The 22,554-nt window shown below is 43.9% G+C and overlaps 1 protein-coding gene across 3 annotated transcripts in view; it reads right to left on the bottom strand.

Annotated features, from left to right (window-relative positions):
• Positions 1-982: 982 nt before the first annotated feature.
• Positions 983-22,554, bottom strand: part of ube2j1 (ubiquitin-conjugating enzyme E2, J1) — a 90,174-nt gene continuing 68,602 nt past the window's right edge. Inside the window, exons 7-9 of one of the 3 annotated variants that reach the window (XM_080514603.1) lie at positions 21,915-22,019; positions 4,462-4,715; positions 983-1,617 (exon numbers count right to left, since the gene is read on the bottom strand). In XM_080514603.1, the coding sequence (XP_080370729.1) occupies positions 1,482-1,617; positions 4,462-4,715; positions 21,915-22,019 (495 nt within the window). In that variant the 3' untranslated portion in view covers positions 983-1,481. Of the gene's footprint in view, positions 1,618-3,492; positions 4,716-21,914; positions 22,020-22,554 lie in introns of those variants that run through there. The other 2 variants (XM_080514604.1, XM_080514605.1) reach the window with 2 other exon arrangements.

The raw sequence follows: 22,554 nt of genomic DNA, 5'->3' as shown, positions 1-22,554 counted from the left end.
GAGTGCAAACCACTGCACCACCATGCTGCTAAGCATCAGGTTACAACAATGAATATATAATGTAAAACAATGCTACTCATCGTATGGGAATTAAAACAGATGATAGAACGGGAGTGAATTTTTTCATTTACAGAAGTTTGGTTGCTGTGGGGCAGCAGTAGGGGACTGTGTCGGGGTGAACCGAGAGCCGGGTTGAGGCTGGAAGTAATGCAGCCGGCCAAAGTTGTCAAGCCAGTAGTAGGCGGGGTCTCTTTTATGTAACTGGGGTGGAGGTGAGAAAGTGGGTAAATAAAATGGTCTGTATTCTGTTATATGGTATGTTTCTGAGCCATAGTCACAAACAATGGGTCAGTTAGGGTGAGGGTACCATCCGCCAGTGTTTACAATGGATTCACGCTCAGGCTTGTAGAAATGCTGTCTTAAAAAAAGTTTGAAGCAGAATCTGACCCTGAAGGAGAAGTGTGTTTTCCATCACCTTCAAAAAGTCTGTCCATTGACCTTTGAACTCTTCTTGTCCCAGGGAACTGCTGCTCACTGTTCATCTCCATTCTCTGGTATGCTTATGTAGGGATTTATTTCCTCATATGGATCACTATTTATGTTATGGTTGGGTATCGATAATGATTAATAATTATCCAAGATAGTAATTAATAATGTTGTTGAAATTTAATCTGATCTGTATCAGATACCTCGGAGCTCCACCAGTCTTAACAGGAAATGATAGCCAATTCATTTATAACAGTCTCATAAGATATACTAAACCGTTAATCAGGAATTTGAATTAATAGTTAAATTAATTACAATTACCAGAATTAACAGTAAAGCTTGAAGGATTTTGGAGTTCTTGACACAGAAGACGTCGACATTCCATTCACCTTTGTGCTCATTAATAAAACAGCAAGTATGATTCCAAAAATTATATTTATTTACAAGGAAAACAAATAAAACACAGATTCTAACTACCTATATACAGCTTGGTGTGTGTAGGTGCATGTGTGTGTGTGGAGAGAGAAAGAGAGAGAGAGAGTTGGAGGGAGTGTGTGTGTGTGAGACGTGTGATGGAACTACAAAACAAGATGGCGGATCACAAGAAACTACATTCCAAATGGAGGTTATCAGAGAGCAGGAAGTCTGTCCTGGGTCTCCACCATGTGCTGGGAAGCAATGGAAGCTCCTGTGTGTCTCTGCTAAAGGACCATTTCTAGAATGAGTTTATGTGACTGCGACTTGTCTTGTAAAACGTCAGGAGTCGTCAGATGGTGTTCAGTTACTGTGTGATGTTGTCTTTGATGTGATTAGGATTGTGAGTTAACTAGTTAGTAAAGCAAAGATTAGCATGCAGCCCCTGTGTCTGTGGCAGAGCTAACGTTGGTTTACAGGTTGATCACTGCTCCTAATATCATTATCTATAGAACTCAATCACTGTAACAGAACCAACACATCTTCATAAAAGTTAAACAGTTCTATGCATAGCATTAGGTTTAACTAATCTCGAGTAATGCCCAGTTGTTGTTACCACTTCCTTGAAGGAGTTTGGTTGTTGTCCTGCTGGAGGGAAGCTGGTGTCTTCTCCTGTAGTTAGCACCTCCTGCTAACTGTGGTTGCTGGTTCTGCAGGCTGAGGAGAAGAAGATGAAGTTGATGTTTCAGGAGTCCTTCTTTGCAGCTCCTGGTTGCCCCATTGTTCAGACTGAGGAGCGGGTCACTCAGGTCTGTGATGGTTTCCCTGCTCGGAGGAAAACACAAAGAAGTTCTGTGAGGCGTCGTTTCCCTGGTCCGTCCTGGAGGAACCGGTTGGTTTTCCTTGGAGAGCAGACTCTGGGTGCTGGTCTCTGGATCAAGGGAAGGTCTGACCCTTGTGGTTGGGTCAGCAGAAGAGTTGAGGAGTGAAGGCCCCTCGCTGCAGGCCTCTGGTGTTAGCTGTATGCTAACGCTGGGTGAGTTGAGCTGCTGGGAAGCAGCTCTTCAGCAACTCACCTCCGGAGTCTTCTTTGCAAGAGAGCTAGTGGAGGCTGGCTGAAAGCCTTTTGTTTCACGTGTGGATTTGGAGGTGACAAAACCTGGGAGCTTCAACCAATCAGTGACTGGCTAAATGCATGGGGGGAAGAGTCTTGTGAGCAGAAAGGGGGGGAGTAAGGTCCTGTAGAGACCCCCCCTCCCCCACTGGGTGTGAAAGGCAATCACATTCCTGGGTCAGAATTCAGGTCATGACTGCGTATCATGACAAATGAATATTGTCTTTCCCCAGAAATGAACAAACTTTCTGTGGTCCTGTGAGATCCCAACACTTAGAGATGGTTGTGTGTGAAAATGGAGCAGAACAGCAGTTGACATCAACAACCAAGAAGTCACTTCAATCACCATTCTTCATAATCCTCGTGGTCAGTTTGAGCTTCACCAGCTCATCTTCATCATGTAGAAACACTGCTGCTGACAGGAGACTGGCTGATCACAAATTTTTGTTGGTGGACCTAATAAAGTGGCCAGTGAGTGTTCATGAGTATATTTTAAAGAGGAATGTTTAAAGAATTCAGAAGTGCTTTGGGGAACCAGTGTATAACACTAACGTTTGGCTTCACTGGTGTTGGGATCTCACAAAACCACAGAAAAAGTAGATCATTTCTAAGAAAAGAAATCTTCATTTATCATGATAGTCATGACATGTGAAGTCTGATTCAGGAATCTGCCTGAGCATCACACCCAGCAGGGGTCCTGCAAAACACTGGAGTCCCATTCAAATAGCCCGCCCGCTCACAGGAGACTCTATGAGACTCTAGGAGATTTTATGGGCCATTGGGGTTCTGTATCTTCTGCCTGATCAACCAGGGAATACCAACCAGTTTCCTCAGGATGAGACCAGGGAAACGACAACTCACAGAACCTTTTTGTCTTTTCCTCAACAAGCAGGAAAACCATCACAGACCTGAGCGACTAGCTCCTCAGTCTGGGGAGGGGAACAATCAGGACACAAGACACAATCCTACACATATCACATCAAAGACAACATCACACGGACGTTTTACAAAGCAAGTCGCATTCACATAAACTCATTCTTGAAATGGTCCTTTTACAGAGACACACAGGAAGCAGACGCTAAAGACTAGCTTCCATGTTCCATTGTTCTCCAGCATATGGTGGAGACCCAGGACAGACTTCCTGTTCTCTGATCACCTCCATTTGGGTTGGGGTTAATAGTTTTTTGTGATCCGCCATCTTGTCTCACACACTCCCTTTAACCCCCCCCCCCCCCCACACACACACACACACATACACACACACACACACACCAAGCTGTATATAAGTAGCTAGAATCAGTGCTTTATTTGTTTTCATTGTAAATAAATATAATCTTTGGAATCATACTTGCTGTTTTATTAATGAGCACAATGGTAAATGAAATGTCGACCTCTTCTGTGTCAAGAACTCCAAAATCCTTCAAGCTTTTATTGTTAATTCTGGTAATTGTAATTAATCTTGCTATTAATTCAAATTCCTAATTAACTGTTTAGTATATCTTATGAGACCGATAGAACTGGATTGGCTATCATCTCCTGTTAAACAGGTGGTGCTCCTGAGGGAGATCAGATTAAATTTTCAATAACATAATTAGGAATCATGAAGTTGATGTTTCAGGAGCTGTCCTTCTTTGCATTATCGAACAACATAAATGACACCACCTGCTTGAACTCACTACGTAAAAGGTAACGGGTGATCCTTATGAGGTAGGAATACTACACTGGTGTGTTTTGATGAATTGGGAGACAGATGGAGTCCACAGTCATTCTTAAAGACAAACTGAGCCATCAGAAAGAAGCTTCTGGAACCACCACTGTGGGATTTTAAGAAAAAGAATCATATATGATATATTTCATCCTTTCACTGCAAGTAAGATGTAATGCTAAAGCAATAGCACAAAACATACCAATTATAATCCCAAGAAGAGTGAACACATTGCAGGTTCATCAAGCCCCTGTAATAAACAATGAAGACTTTAGTCTTCATCTTTTAAATAATTAGTCTGAGACAACAATGGCAAACAACTCTATGTGGTTGACATGTCATATTACAGCTTTAATTCAATAATGGGAACAAGCAGCAGCCGTGGGGTAGATGATAGTTATGTGAAAGAGGGCATGTGGAAGTATATGTGTGTGCTGAACTGATTACAAACAACAAAGCTTCCTCTTCTTTAAAATTCCATGATGCTCTGTACAGGAAAATTCACATCGATTAAAAGACCCCTGGAGGTGTTGTGGAAAGTGGAGTGCCTCCTCTGCTGGAATGAAAGTTCCCCCTCAGTGGACTGACGGGAAGAGAGGAACAGAGTCAGTGTGTGCCACTCCCTTGCTCCGCAATCCTATGGGGGGGGGGGGGGGGGGGGCAGTTAGCAGGAGGGGCGACTCGGGCACGGGTTAGCAGGTGGGGCACTTGGGCTGGGGCAGGTCACAAGTCGTAGTCGAACCTGTACTCGTTGGCCAGGTAGATGCGGCGGAAGATGAGCGCAGCCAGGGCCAGTGTGAGCAGCACAATGAGGACCACTGAGCCAGCGTGGCTTTCATCTTGTTGGGGCCGAGGGGCTGGGACCAAAGCTGGTCTGTTGGAGGGTGGCTCCCTCACCACATTTTCACCACGCTGCTGGGCACGGCGCTGACGAGGGCTGAGGGGTTGGCCGGTGGTACGGGGTCCATCTGCTCTGGTGGCTGGAGGTGTTTCTGTCTGTAAAGTGGAAAAAATATGAAAATGTAATGACTTTCTTTCCGAAATGGATCATTCCCCTCTGGGTTATTTAGAATCCCTGCAACCCTGCACAGAAAAGAAAAGAACTTTATTGTCTGTTCAACAGAGCAGAAATTTGTCTTTGAACATGGCTCATAAAACTCATCCTGTAAAAACACACACAACATCATTAAAGAACTAGAAAATTCCTGCAGGAAATGTTATTGTGCTCGGCACCTGCTGCCGACCAATGCCCGCGGTTCCTAAAGGGTACTATGGGGTTGGTTGTTAGGTGAAAAACCTGAAAGAATGAGAAAAAAGAGACAACCTCAGTATCAAGAGCAATAATAGTCACAACAATCAACATTTCTTGCGCAAGGGCAGAGAGTGAAGTCACCTCACAGCTCGTTAATCGATCTGCCAAGTTCTTCCCTCCGTTGCCCGTTTTTATTCACACCGTTGAAGTAGGCGGTTACATTCTTATTCCATGATACAACAAAGCAAGGTTAACACTGGTTCTCTGGCCTGTGTATGTGTGTGTGTGTGTGTGTATGTAAGTACATTTCTATGTGAGCTGAGAAGGTAGGAATGCCCCAATATATGATATTCGACCCGGAAATCACACAGATTACTTCCCAAGTGTTCCTGACCCGGAATCTGGTCTCATCTCACATACTAATCTACTAAGCCCACTAGCCTAGCATTAGCATCAGCATTAAAAAACATGCTATCAAGGATACTGTGTGTGTGTGTGTGTGTGTGTGTGTGTGTGTGTGTGTGTGTGTGTGTGTGTGTGTGTGTGTGTGTGTGTGTGTGTGTGTGTGTGTGTGTGTGTGTGTGTGTGTGTGTGTGTGTGTGTGAGAGCACAGTCTGGTCAACCATCATATCACAAGTCCACCTATCAATGGAACAGTTTGTAAGTAGGCAGAGTCAGTGCTGCAGTCTCTGATGGCAGCCTGTTTAGATGCAGCTGTGTCTGTTGCCATGGAGATGGAGCCTGACACAGGCTCTGCACCTGTTACTAAGTGGAGGAGGCTATGTCAACCAGGAGGAAAAGGTGACACATAGGTCCCGGACAACTGCTTATACTTCAAGCACTGTGACACATGGTTGAAAAATACATGGGAGCGGATGGGAGGAAATCCTGCATTTGCTGCCAATTAAGTCTTTTTGTGGGAGAACTGTGTCTTTCCCAGACAAAAGTGTCCCCTCTTGGGAAGTACAAGGCCTGTAGCTATGTTTTCATGCACAATATGTTCAGAAAGACGAAGAAATGTGGCTGTAGCGATGAGAGAGTAGATTTTTTTTGTAATCTGGCAGCTTCTGCCACTCTGAAAATGTCTCCACTCTGCAGTGGAGTTTCCAATGCACACCCATGTTAAACTAAAAAAAAAACAGGTGAAAACTTTATGAAGCTCACAGTTTAAAATTGGTGAGAGATAGAAAAAAAAGCACACATCTGAATAGAGCACAAGAGCGGCAACATTTTAAAATTAAAATCAAGTCTCTCGCTGAAAATTTGGTGACGTAATGTGGCGTGTGCACTATTTAGTACAGCGGCTGCAGATGGAATGAATGATTTATGGTAAATAGTTTTATGGGCCATTGGGGTTCTGTATCTTCTGCCCGATGGCAACAGAGAGAAGGAGTGATGCAGAAGGTGAGTGATGTCCTCAGTGATGAGGATTGCTTTCCTCTACACTGATCGACTGTACAGGATCACAGAGTGGGGTTTCAGGGGTTTGAGTGATCTTACTGGCCTGGTTTACTATTCTCGTGAGTTTTGTTTTGTGTTTGAGGGTGAGAAAGTTAAACCGGGAAGAGATATTGTATGCGAGGGTGGATTCAATGAGTGAAGTGTACACTAAAGATAAAATATCCTTGTTAATATTAAAAGATCTCCGCTTTCTGAGGAGGTGGAGGCACGGTTGCACCTTTTTAAAAACAGGATCTGCATGATATCCAAAGGCCGTGCATTTCTGACCTCGGCCTTCACTAGTGCTGGGTCAATCCACCCCTACCCCTCAATAACTTTTTATGGCTACACAAACCATGTTATGCAGAAATGCAGTAAAAAGAGACATTGCATCACAGATAGATACTTGTGTAGCCAGAATAAATACCTTCACTGATGAAAAAATATTGAGTTCACAAGCTGCAGCTACATTAAAAAAGTGGCTGCTATTTACAAAGATCGAGGAGGGTGACAAACGTCAGCTTTTCATGGTCTTGAAAATAATATGATGGCAAATAATATAATCCTGAATCCTGCCATGGCGTTTGTAGTGAGCGCAGGTAAATTGCACTGGACCTCCGTGCGCTCAGAGTGCTGCGATGCATTCAATGACCTCTTGGAAAAGTCTGTCTTGAAACTTGTTTTGACACGAAATCTGCAATCAAATGTCTTTATCTTTTCCTTTAGTCATGGTTGACAAAACCGCTATCAAATAAACACAACTATGTTTTTGTTTGTGCAGCTTGCTCCAGATGCAGCTAGCTAGCGTTGGAGAGGGAACTCTCTGACGATTCAATTAGAGTGCTTGAATATATTGATGTCACACGAGGCCTTCTAGGAGGCTCTGAGTCGCCAATGTCAAAATCTGATTGTTTGAAGCAGCAGCATGACCGACACTAGTTTTACACTGCAGACACCTGCAGAACAGAAAGTGAAGGCTTAAGACAGATTTCTTTACCGGGCAACAGGGGATGGCTGAAATATGATTAGTTAAAAATGTTGCCGGGGGAGAAGCTCTGAGAAGAAGCGGGCAGACCATTTGGAATTATTTAAAAAGCATTCATGGACATAATATAATCAATATCAATCTGTGATTCAGATATTTTTCTTAGGCCTGTAGAGAAGACTTTGAAGGACCTGACGTCCCGCCACTGGAAATGACAATGTCTGTGTGCAGTGAACCAACATAGGTATTACACAATTTGGAGTGAGACTGGGTGGTTTTTGTGAATCTTTCTCCCACAGATTCCAGCAACAGATGGTGAGCTCTCTGGCACTCCCGAGTTCATCCAAATGTGGAGGACTCTAATCTGAGTCCAGCCTCCTCTTCGCTCCTTCAGACTTTGACTTGGTGCTTCAGTGGGCATGGAAATCAATCTCTTAAGCCACAAAGGTTGACGGTATCATCAGAAGCATGGAAACACAGGCTCTAAGCACCGTAACATCCACTATGATGTGAAGACAGAGCTGATACATGTCGCATACTCAGGCAAAGCTCATAACGGATGTCAGGTTCAAACTGAAGTTGAAAAGAAAAACAACCTGTACAAGTGTCAATTGTGTTCAAACTCACATCCTCGTCAGAGTAACCACGAAAGAAAAGTAATTTAAGTGACATGACATGGCATGGATGTTGGTCTCTGTGTCTCACAAACTGCTGATCTGCTGGATTTGCACACACAACCATCTCCTGGATTTCCAGAGAAGACACCTTATTGATGCCCAAGGTCAGTGTGAAAACATTGTGGTGGGATTTTCCCCAAATGTTTGATAAATGTGTCAAAGATTCCAAAAAAGGAAAAGTAAAGACTGAAGCAAAGAAAGCATGCTTGGAACGCCATGTATCTGGTCCAAAACGACTGTTGGATCGACCTGAGCAGATCCAAAATGATCCAAAAGGTGTTGAAGACATGATGTTCCAGACACAATTTCTTGCCAGTTCACATCTTTTCTGTGTCTTATTTTTTTACCCGTATTAGTGATGAGAAACCCAACTCCTTAAACTGACTCAAGGGTTTTTGAGTCGTTCATCCAAGAGAACCAGTTGTTTGAGTCATTTGATTCAGTTGTGCATGCACACCATTTCCGCCAACTCCAGGACCTGTCGGCTCAGCATCTGAAACAGATGCCCTTGGGTCAGCTCCTTTTTTTAACATGACAGACCGATACAATGTCCTGCTAACTTCTGACGCTGCACTGATCCACCTGTGGATGTCACACTCCATCCCCCCCGCTCGTGAACAACACCCTGAGATACGTAAACTCCTCCACTTGGGGCAAGGGCACTCCACCAACCTGAACGGGCAAGCCACCTTTTGCTGGTCAAGAGCCATGGCCTCAGATTTAGAGGTGCTAATCCTCATGCCAGTTGCTTCACGCTCGGCTGTGAACTGCACCAGTGCACACTGATGGTCCAGGTTCGATGAAGCCAACAGAACCACATCATCTACTAAAAGATCCTATGGTCCCCAAAACAGACGCCCTCAAGCCCCTGGCTGTGCCTACAAATTCTGTCCATGTCAGTAATGAACAGAACCAGTGACAAAGGAAAGCTCTGCCGGAGGCCAAAGTGCACTGGGAACAGGTCCGACTTACTGCTGGCAATGCCGAACCAAGCTTGGGCGTACAGGGACCGGACAGCCCATAACAAAGAATCTGCTATATATAGTTAAAAGACAAGTTCCATTAGAAATGATTAAAATGAAGAAAAAGCTTTTAACTTTATTAGTCTAGACTATTTTAGCAGTTTAACTTTGCACTTTAGACTGTTTTATTATTTTATGATGCTTTTGTTATTCTTCATCTACTTTCAGTGGCGTCTTTCATCACAACTTTGCTCTCAGCTCATTTCTCTCTGTATATCAGATCAGGTACCTGCATCAACACATGTTACAGAAAGCTGAAATTTCTACGTCGTTTGATTTTTGAGAAGTGCAGTTAAAAAAAAAATGAATATGTGAAAAGTAGCTGGTCGGAGATCAAAAACTATTTAATGGTCTAACATTCTTCCGGTCATTGTGATGAAGTGAACACTCATGAGAATTGCTCCCTCATACATAAGCCTTTTTTTTTTTCAATTACACACCAAGTTCTGTTACAACTGCTGTGAGCAAGTCTCACAGCAGTCGTTGTAAAAGTCATCTTCAGTTCATGCAGCATTTCAGCCATCAAGAGAAGGATGCAAGCAAGAAGGCTACTACACGTGCTGCCGTAGCTAGCATGGAGCCGCTAACACTGGATATGCTTGTCGGTGAGCTGGACAAACTGTGCAAAGACGTTACAAGTGAGCTCACTGCTTCCCTGAACACCGCTGTGGCTTCAATCTAAGTATCCCTCAAAACGATTACCGAGACGGTAACTTCACACACTCACCCTCTCCACTATGGAGATGACTCTCACTGCTCACTCCGATGGAATCACCATTTTGGAGAAAGACGTGGCCACGCTGAAGTCGCTGCTGGAGACCGCCACGCAGGTGAACGAGAAACTTCAGCTGGCTGTGGAGCGACTGATCTCGCGCTCCAAAAGCAAGAACCTCCATGTGATTGTATGAATTCAACCAACATACCTTTTTACTTAAAAACACTTTTCCACTCTTCTCACGGAAGGCTTATCTCTTTATACTCTTCAATCTGAAGGAATAATATAGATTTTAAGTTTGTTCTTCACAGCAAAAAGCCCAGAGTTGAATTAACTCCTACCATGTTCAGAGGCAGATCTGTGGGCTTTTTGCTGTGCTGGTCTGAAATATATTTGATAATATTATATAGCTGTCACAGCCTACTACTACATACTGCATACTGTCACACCTTATTTATTGTATTAGTCACTTTTTATCCATATACATTTTTTTTTTAATAACATGGTAAATGTGTGTCATGTATTTTTATTATATTGTGGAAACAGTCCCGTTTGGGAGGTCTGCACACCCAACCATAACGGCTGCGTAGCATCACCACAGGAGAAGGTGCAGGTACTGGCACCGGGGTTAATGCAGGGGCCACGGACCCAGTGGCAGCTGACACCTTTGGGGGGTGCCAACGTCTTGGGGATTGCGCCACTTCCACTAGTTTCTCTGGCATGACATGGGCAGGTTTCAGCCAGTCCACTGAAACCTGGACCTGTTAACTCCCCATGTCCACAAAGTTCTTCGGCTCTGCCTCCAGGACATGAAACGGGCCATCACACAGTGGCTGAAGTGGTGAATGGTGAGCGTCATACCGAATAAACACGTACTCAGCTTCCATCAGGTTCTTTGGGACATAGGACCAGGGCAGGCAGTGATGTGCTGGAACTGGGTCGAACCTGCGGGGCACCTCCTTGAAGACTGGCTGCCTTGCTGTAACCAACCAGGGTTCGGATGGTTCTGGCAGGAAAACTCCGGGGACCCGCAAGGGCTCACCAAACACCAGCTCTGCAGACAATGAGTGTGGATCCTGCTTTGTGGCTGAATGCAGGCCCAACATGACCCGTGGCAGTCAGTCAACCCAGTTGCTGTCCAGAAGGGTGGCTTAGAGAGTGGCCTTCATCGTGCGATGGAAACGCTCACATAGTCCATTGGGTTGAGGGTTGAAAACTGTCGTCCGGTGCTACACCCACAGACCTTTAGCCACCTCTATCCACAGCTTCGAGGTGAACTGGGATGCAAGTGACATCCAATGGCATACCAAAATAGGCCACCAAGGTGGATATGAAGGCTTATGCTACCTCTGCAGATGACGTAGATGCAAGAGGAACCATCTGGGGCCACATTGTGATCCTATCCACCATGGCAATGAGATGAATGAAGCCTTGGGAGGGAGGGAGTGGACCCACCAAGTCCAGGTGCACATGATCGAACCTCCTCTCGGGAATAAGGAACGGCTCCAGGGGGCCTTGGTGTGATGGTGTACCTTGGACAGCTGACACGCCACACAGGAGGCCGCCCAGCTCCTGACGTCCTTCCTGAGGCCCGGCCAGACAAACTTTGCCCCCACCAGTTTCACTGATGCCCTCATGCCCGGATGTGATCAGAAATCTCCCGTCGCCAGTCAGCAGGTACCATAAAGAGGGGCTGCCCTGTAGACACGTCACAGAGGAATGTGGCGCCATTGTCCTAGAAGACCACATCCTGCAGCCTGTGGTGGCCTGGATGTCGGAGTTAGTCTGCTGGTCGCTGGCCATGGCAACATAGTCCACTCCAAGGTGCACAGTGGCCACATGGGCCTGGGAGATGCAGTCAGCCACAGCATTGTTTTTGCCGGCCACATGCTGAATATGTGTTGTGAACCCTGAAATATCCGAGAGGTGGCGCAGCTGCCGCCTAGACCAGTGGTTCCCAACCTTTTTTGACCAGTGTACCCCTTGAGCTGGTTTCCATGTGAAAAGTACCCCCTCTCTCGTGTGTGATTATTCGCCTTAATGTGTACTTATATTTAACCCTTTGTCTTTCTATCTATCCAACTGCTCATTTAAATAAAACAATTATTGTGAGTGTAAAAACATACCTTTTAATGAGACACTTGCGCTTGCTTGTCTTTCATAAGTCTTTCATAATTCCTTTTTTCACTGGGCTCCCCTGTGCCTGCGTCCGAGGCGACGGGAGCAGTAGCGGTAGCTGGACGTTGACTCCTGCCTAGCCATGCATCCATGTTTACAGTCGGCATGCAGCTAGAGCTAGCTAGCTTCGCGAATCGTGCGCGCCCGCAGCAAGAACGTGAACCTTTTTTTTTTTTTTTTTTTTAAAGCGCGATATACGCGCCACGTATGGCCTTACTAAAATTCATGATATAATACAATATAATATAGTATAATTTTTTTTTTTTGTGTGTGGATACTGTAGGCTAATTTATAATCTTTCTGCGTACCCCCTGCAATACCCTCGCGTACCCCTAGGGGTCCGCGTACCCCCGGTTGGGAATCACTGGCCTAGACCATTGCTCCGAGGTCTTGGACACGGCGAAGGTGAGGGGCTTATGGTCCACAAAAGCAGTAAACTGCTGGCCTTCCAATAAAAATCTAAAATGATGGGTGGCGAGGAAAAGAGCCAAGAGTTCTCTGGTTGGGAGTGCTACCGGTGCTGTTGAAGATGGGTGCGCAAGCATGGCGGTGTTGGAGAGCACAACCTTGGCCTTCTCGAAAGCCAAGATCCTTTCTACGGACCAGTCAACGTCCGGTTTGGCCTTTCCGCCCCTCAGCGCTTCATACAGGGGACGCATCAGGTGAACTGCGTGTGCGATGGAACAGTTGTAAAAGTAAACCATGCCCAGGAATTTCTGCAGTGACTTTGTGGCCTGTGTGTGTGGAAAATCAGCAATCGCTTCTACCTTAGCTGGTAAGGGCACCACTCCCCGTGAGGATACATGGCCCAAAAACTCCATTTCTGACAGCCCAAAACAGCACTTGGCTGGATTTACGATCAACCCATGCTCATTGAGTCTCACAAAAAACTGCTGCAGGTGTAACAAGTGCTCCTCAGGTGAGGCACTGGCCACCAAGATGTCATCCAGATATACGAATAGAAAGGGCAAGTGTTAAGTAAATTTGTACTTTATATGAATTATTAGTACTTAATATAAAGAGAATTAATACTTTGTAAGTCATCGTTGATTCATGCATGTTTGTGCTGAACACTGCTCACGACTGCAAGGTTACGAGCTGCGCTCACAAGAAGATATTTTGACTGTTATTACTCTGACATGTCTTCAAGGTATACACACACACACACACACACACACACACACACACACACACACACACACACACACACACACACACACACACACACACACACACACACACACACACACACACACACACACACACACACACACACACACACACACACACAGGCCTGAGAACCAATGTTAACCTGCTTTGTTGCATCTCTGAATGAAAATGTAACCGCCTACTTCAACTGTCCATCCATCCATCCATTTTCTGCCGCTTATCCGGGGCTGGGTCGCGGAGGCAGCAGTCTGAGCAGTTTCCCAGACTTCCCTCACCCCAGACACTTCCTCCAGCTCTTCCGGTGGCACCCCAAGGCGTTCCCAGGCCAGCCGAGAGACATAGTCCCTCCAGCGTGTCTTGGGTCTGCCCTGAGGCCTCCTACTCGAGGGACATGCCCGGAACACATCCCTAGGCAGGCGTCCGGGGGGCATCCGAAACAGGTGCCCGAGCTGGCTCCTCTTGATGTGGAGGAGCAGCAGCTCTACTCCGAGCTCCTCCCTGGTGGCTGAGCTCCTCACTCTATCTCTAAGGGTGCGCCCAGCCGGACACAGAATCTGGCCTACTTCAAATGTGTGAATAAAATTGGGCAACAGAGGGAAGGAACTTTGGAGATCGATGAAGGAGCTGTGAGGTGATTTCATTTCTCTGCCCTTGCAAGAATATCAATTTTGTTGTTATTTCTCTCGATACTGGAGTTTGTCTCTTTCTCTCATTCTTCCACGTTTTATACCCAACATAAATTGGTCCTTCGAGCCAGATCCCAACATAACCCGTTCCCTGGAAGGAGTTCAAATGGACGGCCGAAAACGTGCACGGCAAAGGACCAGTCCTTTGAAACAAAGACCTGCGGGTTTCCATTACCTGGCAGGCCGGCTCAGTTAGGGCCAGAACGTCCTCCCAGAGGTGGGCTCGATGGGATCCGAGGGCAACCCAGTGAGAGTAAGTGACTGACGTCTACACGACGACAAGTGTGAATGAATATTGCGGATGCTGACTTAGTGAAGGCGTTTTAAAAATTTTAGAACATGTGATGAACCAAGTCAATATTTGGCGGAGGAGTATTGGCGGGGTTGTGAGCTGATTTGGTGAAGGTACAGGAAATTAAACAACCAGAAACAAAATAAAATTATAATCAGAGGAATAGTTATGCGATGAACCAAATCATTACAGGCAAGATCTAATATTCAGAAGAGAAGTGTCCGCGGGTAAGCGTCATATAAATACAGGAGTCTGCGAGTTAGCGCCATATAAATAGAGGAGTCCAGGGGTAAGCGCTATATAAATAAAGACAAAAAGAGTGACTGTGAATGACGAATGGACTGTGTGTATGAAGAGTAATTATTTTCAAAACCCAGATGTTTGGTAAACCTAACGGTGCCAACTGAGATCTATCTGGGGAGTAAAAGATAACCTCTTACTGCTGACTCATTAGGCGAAATTGTGGGAGAATCTAAAACTGCTCTTACTCCTGTGACAGAACACCCAGTGGAAGACCGGAGCAAATAACAAGTTTGCCTAAGAAGCTTGTGTTTCAAGGAAGAAGTAGGGGGTCCATGAGACAGTTTCTCTCCATGAAATCGCACTGGCAAAATAAATTAAAAATGGGAAGCTGTTGTACAAAAACTAATGAGAGTAATGAAGTTGGTGACGCAAAATCTATGAGTAAAAGTCACCCTCGCTTGACTCAATATCTAAACTAATCTAACATGGTGACCAAACTAAACTAAACATTTAGATGAAGCTTGGAAACAGCCGGCTTACAAAAAAACTGTTAGAAGTTATGACGTTTTCTTTGACCTCCGAACTGTGACGCTTCCCGCATAGACTTACTTAAAACTGTTAAAATGGCGGCGGACTGTTTTGTTATTGAGCTGTAGATGGTGGACAAATACTGAAATGCATCATGGGTAGCGTAGTTTGTTCTGTCTGTGTGAAGGTCCACCAATAGGAGATTACGTTGCTTACGCCTCCTTCTAGCGGTGGCCAATGGGAAGAGGGGATTTACCGCAGCGCGTGTTTTATATAGCGGAAGCTCCGGCTGCCTCACACTCTCTGTCCTTTCCTCCTGTAAGCTGGACCCGTGTGCTACTTTGTGCCGTTTCGACGACTTTAGAATTGCACAATTCTTTGGAAGGCCAGTATTTCTGTCTTTTGTAATAAATTACTGTGTTAATCCAATCTCAAGGTTTGTTGAACTATACTTAATGTTCGCCGCTGCTTCCCTTCATCAAGAGATCTGTCCTCTCTTTCTGTGTGGGCGAAAAACGACAGGACAAAACAAAAAACAAAACCTCAAACAAGAGACTAAAAATAAGAAACTAATAAGATGATTCTCAATAATTTATTAGATAATGGACAGTTACAGTTGCAGAAACAAAATGATTATCAGACATAATCTGGCTAGTTTATGATGTGCTGCTATAACGGGACATGGAAGAGCTCATGTCTCAACAGGAGGGAAGACACACATCATAAACGGATTTCTAAACACTCGAAAACATTTACCCAAAACATAAATGATTTTATGACCTAATGTTGATTCAAAAACATGGAGATATGGAAGGGCCTGGAACATTCTACCCAACTAAACTTGATAGCGTATTACGTGCACTGCCTGTCTGTGTACAAGCGGTGAGAGCAGCCTCGGTGGTGCACTGCAGGCTTTATTGGTGCTGTTTCACCCACTAACATTGAAAGTACTGCACGCAGTGTCTGTGATATTACTTCAAAACAAACTATCTTATCATGCGAGATATGACAGTTCTACTGTCTACCCAAAACGTACAGCCTCGACCAGATTTAAAAGACGAGCCTCTGACAAAATCAGATTTAACAATGTTTGTAGATCATGTAAAAAGAACACAGATGATTAAAATGTCAAAAGGTAGATAAAACAGCGAGGTGGCAAAACAAAACCAGGAGCTAGATATTTATCTTCAGAATACAGAAGTAGATGAAGAAGTATTAAAAGATATGCAAAACTCAGCGCCAAAAACAGATAAACAATATTGGATAAAGAAAAATGGAGCACAACAGAAAGACAGTATCTATTTTTGACCAGAAGGAAAACCTACTCTCCCCAAATCACTATATATATATATAGGCAGCAATAATGAGCCATGGGCTTCGCCATGCCTCAACTGGAAGGATGGTACACCAAGATTATCAATTCTTACTCAAAACATTTTTGAGCAGTATGTCAAAATACTATAATCTGTATAAAACATAAGACTAAAAAGGAGGTAACTTTCTACACCCAGAATAGTAATAATAGACACATTCCCTAAATGTTGTAGAAATAATACCAACAAAACATCCAGATGCTACAACCGAAGCAAAAGCACTTTGCAAAACAATAATCCCAACATATGGAATACCAAAAACAATTTACAGCAATAATGGAAGCCATTTGATAAACAAATTCGTATAGAAGGAATCAGAAAATTTAGGAACAAAATAAAAAAATTGTTGTGCTTTTCATCCGCAAAGTGCTGATTTAGTGGAAAGACATAATGGTGTTGTTAAAAATAAACTTGAAAAAAACAATGGAAGAAACGGTCTTGGATTAATCTTTCCCAGGGTAAAATATTTAAATCACTACAACAGGCCGGCATACTTTAGGAAGGGAAAGGTAGTTAAGCACCAACGTCTGCTCCTGGCTGAGTCCAGCTACAAAGGGGATCCTTCCTGATAGTGGTCGGGTCGTCTGAACCCTGGTGAGGGTCAGCAGCAGACACTAGGGGGACTAAATAGGAGGACAGGGATAGCTATGGATGCCTTTGAGATAGAAGAATGTGAAAGACAAAGACCCTGGCACCCTTTCGGATAACTGGATATGGACTCAGATCAAACAGACTGCCAGCCATTACTCTAAAATATTGTTTTTAACTGATGTAGATTTGATCTAACAAGTAAAACAAATGAAAGAAATATGGTTAATATAAATTGATTAAATTAAATTAAATAAAATTAGAGTTATAACTTTCAACATGTTGGTTTAATTAAAAGAACTAACAGAACAGGTATTAGTTAATACTTAGTAAATAGGAGTAGAAGTCTCAGAAAGAGATCCTGTGGGTCTCATAACAATTAATATCAAAGACCTGAACTAAAAGTCCAAAAATAAAACCATCAGATGCAATTTAAACAGACCACCACTGGGGCAATACTTTCAAACTCCAAATTTAGTGATTTACCTGAACTTTCTACAGAGAAAGATAAGTGTGGGAACAAAGTTAATCAACCAATAAATAAACCAACCAGGAAAGAAGAAAATAACTACTCTTACGGTTTTATACCTGTTAAAAGTCAAACTAATGCGACGGACAATGAATTCTAATGATGATAATTGAAACTATTGATGCATCCTAGAAATGTCACCTCACCCTCTCATCCTGCTGACTATCGTTCTCCAGTCCCTCAACAGACTTAGACGTTGTTTGTGGTACGAAGGGAAACCACCTGCCTGAAAAGAAGGTTCAGGACAGAACGTGGGTTCTCTGCAGAGATTGATGCGAGGCATCGGAAATATCACAGACGAGGAGCATGAGGTGGAAACATGACCTTCTCACGAGACGATGTTTTTGTCGAGGAAAGGTCTCATGGGAGACGCTGACACAGGAAAACAGGAGGTGCACAGTGACCCAACCAGAGATGCTCTTATGTGTTGATATAAAATAGAAGATAAATGGAAAATACTTCAAATTAAAAGTAATGTTGAATTAAAGGAAAAAGATTATTTAATGTTTTCTATTTCTTTTATAAAAGGGTGAATGGCAATAAATAGATATAACAGCAATAAAAACATGATGAGAGTTAAAAGGTAATCTTCAAAGGACACATTTGATAATAAGGAGCACATGAAATAAATTCTGATAACAATAATTAAGTTTAAAGTCAGTATTTCTTTGGTGGTCGATCATTAATAAAATTATTTGACTATCTATAATCTGATGTGAGATGTTGCAGGTGGAGCCTGAACTGATGTTGCTGCACCGCCAACAAGATCAACTTAAATTGTTTAATGTTAAAAAATTCAGTTTCAATAACTGCTTAGAAAAAATAGATACTTAGTTTGCATTTAAATTTTAGGGAAAATAATTGTCGAGGCAGGAACAGTTGCCATAGGTAGGAAGTACTTTTGACATTTTATTTCTTTTTAAACATTGTCTCCTGGGCAGCATATGACAATGTGTTATGCTTGAACCTTTAAGAAATTTAGTTAATGAGTATGAGAATAATGCCAAGCGGTGAAACCGGACTGACACCTTTTGACATAATTCATGGCAGACAGTTTCAATTACCTCAGCTGCAGATGTTGAGACTACAAGATGAGACTGAGATAACACTTGCAGATTGCATGAGAAAGGCGTTCCAACAGAAGGAGGTGAAACAATCTAACGATATGCCGGACTCTCCATTCTCTCCCCAAGCAGGTGCAGAACCGATAAGAGTTGGAAACTGGGTGTTCATTAAAACAATCAAACTAAAGACCTGGTCCAGCCCTTGTTGGGAGGGACCGTTTCAAGTGCTGCTAACCACACCCGCAGCAGTTAAAGATCGCTGAAAGAGTCACACTGCAAAAAACAAAGATTCCTCAAGAACAGTTCTAGCCGAGGGGAACCTGACTACAAAGGGGCGCAGGGTAATCTAGAGCCTGCGCTTCTCAAACGTCAGTGAATAGAGGAGACCCCTGAAGATATGAGAGAACCTGACATCTGAGGAACCCACCAGGACAAGTACACTGTTAATTATAGAACCCCAATGACACACACACTTTGGGGTTTGGAGGTGATATGCTGGCAACCTCTCCCTTCAAGATAGATCATGACTGCCTGAGATGACACTGACAAAGAAGAGAGGTCGACTCCCACTGGGAGTCCCCCCCGGATGCTCACTTAGACTATGGGTAACTTTTGGAATGGTGATTTGTTGCTTGATGGTGCTTCATCTGCTGAGTGTAAAATGATGAAGATGCTATGAAAATGACCATGTTGTAGAAAATCTGACAAAGTTACAGCATGTGATGGAGCGAATTTTGGCATTCACCAACGATACACAGGAGGGAATGTTAAGTAAATTTGTACTTTATATTAATTATTAGTACTTAATACAAAGATAATTAATACTTTGTAAGTTATTGTTGATTCATGCATGTTTGTGCTGAACACTGCTCACGACTGCAAGGTTATGAGCTGCACTCACAGGAAGACATTTTGACCTAAAAATATCTACCGCACATTTTTCCAAAGAGCTTTAAATGTAATACAAAAAACAAGAAACTTATCAATTTTTGTTTGGTGCAGACAAAATATGTTATTGCTTTGAAATGGAGGGACACAGAAAGACCTGGAGTGAAACAGTGGATTAAAATGATGTCCAGTAACTTGGCCTTGGAGAAACTGACATATATTGCCAAAGGTAAACTGGAGGACTTTAAAGACATTTGGTTGCCCTTTCTACGCGTTGTAAAAGACTTTGATTTGTAGAAAATAATTTTGTTGTAATTGAGTGAAGGGTGGGTTTTAGGGTGGGGGGAGGGATTTTATTTCATTTTGTTGTATTTGTGTGTGTGTGTGCTTCATATGTTTTGTTCTTAAACTGAAAAAATTCAATAAACATATTTGTGAAAAAAATAAATAAATATCTACCTAAAAATTTTACCTAACAGCAAGCCCCTTAACACAGATTCCATCAAGTGCTGGAATGTTTGTGCTCCACCGTTCAGACCAAATGGCATCCACAGATACTCAAACAGCTTCCCAGTCTTTCCAGCACTCACAGCTGCTACCGAGCGCCAAGTCTGGCATTTCCCGAAACAGAGAAAGAGCAGGGCGGCATGTAGCGCTTAGCTCTGCGCCCGAAATGCCAATGGAAAAAGGACAGCTGCCCGTCATTCTTGTGGCGATCCACAACTGCCCCGACTGTAGCTGGTGCTGCACTGGGGCTGCACCGTCAGGACGGCATGCACTCTGTACAGCCGTGAAGCGAGTAGTATCCTATCTGCCTCTTCCGCCAGGCCACGATAATCTTTCCTGAGCACGAGTGGAGTTGGCCAGAATCGTGCACACCTGAGCAGGTAGTTGACACAGGAACAGCTGGATGAACAGGAACTCCACGTCACTTGAGCGCCACAGCGCCAACATGTTCTCCATCAGCTCCGTGAGTTTGCTGTCTCCCAAGTCCTTGAGAGATGGAAGGCAGTTCGCTCGCTCGCCGTCGGACAGCCGGCGGAGGTGAGTTTTGAATGCGCTGTATTTCCTGTGTGCCGGCGGGTCATAAAGCAGCCCCATTACTCGGCGGGTGGTGGAAGAATCCAGTACTGTACACAGTAGTATTTCGTGTCATCTGCCATAAAACCTCGGAGATAGAACTGAGCCTCTCTGTGTTGGCACCATGGCCCTGGATCGTGCGGCCAAAACTCTGGCAGAGCTCCCGCGCCACCGGCGATTGCACCACTTGTGGATTCGATGGACCAGTTCAGATGTCAAGGTCACCAATATGAAGGCAGAGTCAGAAGAAATGGACAAAGGAGTTGCTCGTTTTTTTTCTTTATTGCCTCCAAACAGCATGACAGTTCACGTGTCAAACATCTAACCTGTGCTTCACCGCACTTCCTCTTTTTAACACCTCCCAGTCACCAACATACCCCCACACGTCATCGACACACCCACTACATTCTGGGTGCGAGAACCTCACTCCAGGTGCACACCACAATATTAACAAATCGCTTCCGTCAGTCTGCCCATGGGCAGCTGTGGCTGCAGACGTAGTTTACCACCATCCAGTATGGAATAAATGAATAATGCAATGCAATGTAAAGCGTCTTTGAGTGCCTAGAAAAGCACTATATAAAACCAATGCACTATTAAATCAAATCCTGTCCCTGTTCCTCTTCCTGCTCAGTCAACTTTTCTTCTGAACCATAAAAAGTTATGAAACTTTGGGATTAGAAAGTAAAAATAATCAAAAATACGTCATTTTAGTTTATTTTTGTGTTGAATTCAAGTGAGTTTTTAATATGTTCCAATGACGATCTGAATGTTGACAAAAGTGAAAAATTCAAAATGGCGGACGGCAGGGAGTTTCCCCGACTACGTAATTCAACGGATTCCCGAGGAATAATGCGATGAGATCCAATCAAAATGCATGTTTTCCAGGTAAGAAGCAGCGTCACTGACCAGAATGGGGAACACGAATCAAGAAGAAAATAGCGGCCACAATCTTCACATGCATACGAAAAAACGTCAAAATATTGCCAAAAAAACACTATCCTTTTCGGGAAAGCTGGGTGGATGATTCACTTTCCCGAGCAAAGCATTTACTCGCACTGGACGTTTTGGAAAGCCTTATTGTCAAGCCCTGGTCTTATTTGGTCTAATTTTTGTACCAAGGTACACCTCTGGACGAGACCGAACGTGCCTGGACCGAGCGGTACGGGTACCAGTACGTACATCCTTACACCCTTACTGGAAACCCAATAAAAATTACATGGGAAGAAATTGCTCAAACTTAAGTGTTGAGGAGTTTCTTTGAAAGTTTGTAGGTGCTATTTGTAGTTTAAAACAATATATTTTGTATGAGAGGATTATTACCATCACATCAATGTGGAGTTTGCATGCTATCCATTGGCATGCATGGACTTTCGCTTCGGGACTTCGTTTTCGTCTGTTTCAAGTTAGTCTGAGACTCTAAACTGCCCATATGTTTGCTTTATGGGGGGCTGGTGGGTGGTGTATAGCAGTCGCTACACTGACCTGCTCAAACCGGGGCTGCTCAGTGTCTTCCTGGACTGTAGCTGAGGACGGCTCGCTCTCTGCAGTTCCACTCTCACTGGCATGTCTGGAAGCGCTGGACTCCGCCTGAAGAGAAACAACTGCTATCATAAACCACAAACTACTCATCAGAGCCCTGAGGGCGATTATCTGGATAAACAACAATAATAATTATTAAGGCTGTCAAAATTTACCCGTTAATGTTGATTAATTCATCATCTGAATAAAAATGTAATTAATCTCTCTGCAGTGCTAAATTAAAGTACACGTCCACAGGATTTACCACTTTCCATTTATTGTCTATGTGAAACGCACTGTGGTGCACGCCGAGTGCGGTGCAATGCATTTCGAGCTGCGTTGCATTGCCCTGGATCTCCACCAGCTAATTTGCAAAAAGCTGAATGCAACCACATTTATGCAAATGAGGCACAAAGAGAAGGCTGCAAAAGCTAGCTTCCACTGTGGTGTGTTTGCTGGTGGTGTGGGTCTCCTTCAATCCGCGACTCTGGGGTGCAGCCAACACGCCCGGGTTGCCGCTGCCAGCTTTTTTAATTTTGCACCTTACTGCACTATAACACATTATTCCATGGGTGTATTTTTATGTATTTTATGTATCCATGCA

This window comes from Blennius ocellaris (assembly GCF_963422515.1).
Source record: "Blennius ocellaris genome assembly, chromosome: 18".
NCBI classification, from domain to species: Eukaryota; Metazoa; Chordata; class Actinopteri; order Blenniiformes; family Blenniidae; genus Blennius; species Blennius ocellaris.
Note: the sequence above shows the minus strand (reverse complement) of the source record. Positions and strands in the feature narration are given on the sequence as shown.